The sequence below is a fragment of the Propithecus coquereli genome, unplaced genomic scaffold, assembly GCF_000956105.1.
Source record: "Propithecus coquereli isolate 6110/MARCELLA unplaced genomic scaffold, Pcoq_1.0 Scaffold18, whole genome shotgun sequence".
NCBI lineage: Eukaryota > Metazoa > Chordata > Mammalia > Primates > Indriidae > Propithecus > Propithecus coquereli.
Genome location: NW_012142745.1, coordinates 11952934 through 11955132, shown reverse-complemented (window position 1 = coordinate 11955132; position 2199 = coordinate 11952934). Strand labels below are relative to the sequence as shown.

At 45.7% G+C, this 2199-nt stretch overlaps 1 protein-coding gene across 2 annotated transcripts in view; it reads right to left on the bottom strand.

The window, feature by feature from the left end:
• LOC105808829 (nuclear body protein SP140-like protein) overlaps positions 1-1051 on the bottom strand; it is an 85309-nt gene extending 84258 nt beyond the window's left edge. For both annotated transcript variants that reach the window (XM_012642587.1, XM_012642588.1), the window contains exon 1: positions 998-1051. In XM_012642587.1, coding sequence (XP_012498041.1) covers positions 998-1029 — 32 coding nt within the window. In that variant the 5' untranslated portion in view covers positions 1030-1051. The remainder of the gene's footprint in view (positions 1-997) is intronic.
• Between the last annotated feature and the right edge of the window lie 1148 nt (positions 1052-2199).

Genomic DNA, 2199 nt, shown 5'->3' with positions numbered 1-2199 from the left:
ATGTCCTTCAATTGGGAAAGGGTTAAAAAATTTTGAAACATCAATTCTATGGTAAGGCATGTCACTGTTAAAAAGAACGGGGTAGGTCTACAGGTATTAAGGTGAAAGGATGTCTAAGATTTCCACTACTGAGATAAGCGAAAACGCAGAACAGCACGTGCAACATAATCCCATTTGTTACAAGACGGGACCACAAATTTTGCTTTTACAAAAACACATTGTATACAGGTAAATGCATAGGAAAAGATGAGGAAGGCTAAACTCAAGATTGTTGACGAGACCAGGAAGGGAAGCTACTGGGGATGGGAGGCAAGAGGATGAAGAGGATCTTTTCCTCTATGTTCCTCTACGTTGTTTGAAGCTTTATGAACAACCACGTATAACGTATTTCTTTTGTGTTAAAAATTTCTAAATTAAAAAATTAAGTAGTGCTCTTTCTGAACCCATTACTAGAAAAAAGATAGGATTTCTATCCCTTTTCTTTGCAGAGATATCCCCCATCCTGAAACAGGAAATTAAAGTGAAAATAAAAATATTCAGCCTGCACTAGTCTTTTGCCGTCCTGGGCCTTTCTCTTCTTTTTCCTTCTTCTGACCAAGGTCAATGGAGGAAGAACTTAGACCCCAAGCCAAAGCACCTGTTTGACATCACCTATGTGAAGGTAGAAGGCAAAGGGACAGGAGAGGGTTCAAAGGTCATGGGGAAATAACAAATCCATGCCTCAAAGGCTCCAGTGTTCGGAGAGTCCCGGCCAGCTGAGCAGCAGCTGCAAACAGGAAGTCGTGTGTGTTACGGCAACTTGGACTCACACCAGCAGCTGTCCTGCTGCAGTTTGAAAAACCCAGTGTCCTCATTACGTACTCTTTGATTTCCTTATATTGCATACCTGTGTCTTTGCAAAGCGGAACTAAACTCAAGTAAAACTGTAGACAAGAACTGGACTAAAGGGAGGAAAGCAGCAATATTGCCAGAGGTAAGGGGGGAGATAAAGACTCACCTGGTGCTCAGGTCGCGGTCCCTGCCTGCCATCCTCAGGGCCCGGTCTCCGATCCCTGCACTCTGCCTGGCCTGGGTCCAGGGTAACTGCCAGGCTCTGGGCAGAAAGTTGTCCAATAGGCTGACGTACCCAGAGAGGGCTCCGCCCAAATGGGGAAAAGAGAAGTGAAAGTATTTATTCGAGCTCATGACGTGCTGTGGACACTGTGTCTCTCCTGCTTCACTCCAAGCGCTTCTCAGCTTTCCTGAAATGTGGCAGAGGGATGGGGAGACGCCCCAGGCAAGGCCTGGAGGACCAGGGAAGGAGGAGCCCAGGACGAGCAGGACCAGCTCCCAGGAGCCCACCTGTTTCTGCAAAGGACAGAAAAAACATCCACTCAAACCCAAACTGTCCCGGGCGGCTTCTGCCTTCCAAGAAGGTGGCAAGGTTACTGGGAGGGGGGGTAAACTCCATGTTTCCTCTTCCCCCTGCTGAGATGGCTGGGGCGGTGGGGGAAGGTTGGAGGGAAAGCCAGAAACGTCAAACCTGTCTCAGGCCTTCAAATTGATCCATAGACACAATGCAATCCTATATAAAATCACAATAAGATTTGACAAGCTGATTTGGAAGCACAAACGTCCAAGACACTTTGGAGGGAGAGGAGAAGAATATTTACCGTGTATTAGGAGTTGTTGGGAAGCTGTCACCACTGTGACAGTGTAGGACTGGCACAAGCAGAGGCAATCACAGATCAATGGCAGAGAAGAGAGAACACAGAAAAGCACCTGCCTATATGGCAACTTGGCTAACGAAAAGGATAACACTGCAAATCAATGGGAAAACCACTGTTTAATCAATTACTCGCGTCCTCAGAAATATCGTTAAGAATCAGAGCCTTCAAAGTGTAGCTCAGATGGGAAACAGTTTGGGCTCAGACAAGGCAGGAAATGTGAATAAAAAATTTCATTCAGATTATGACTGAGTAAGTGGGAAGTTCGGGGTGAAGCACAACAGCCACGGCAGGCACAGGAGAGAACAAAGGAACACAGAATGCAATCTAAGGATGATAAGAAGAATATTCCCACAGTGCCTAATGCCACACAAAACCTAAATAAAGCAAGAACCCATCCTACTAAGTGAAGTATCCCAAGAATGGAAAAACAAGCACCACATGTACTTGCCATCAAATTGGTTTTAACTGATCAACGCTTATGTGCATATAT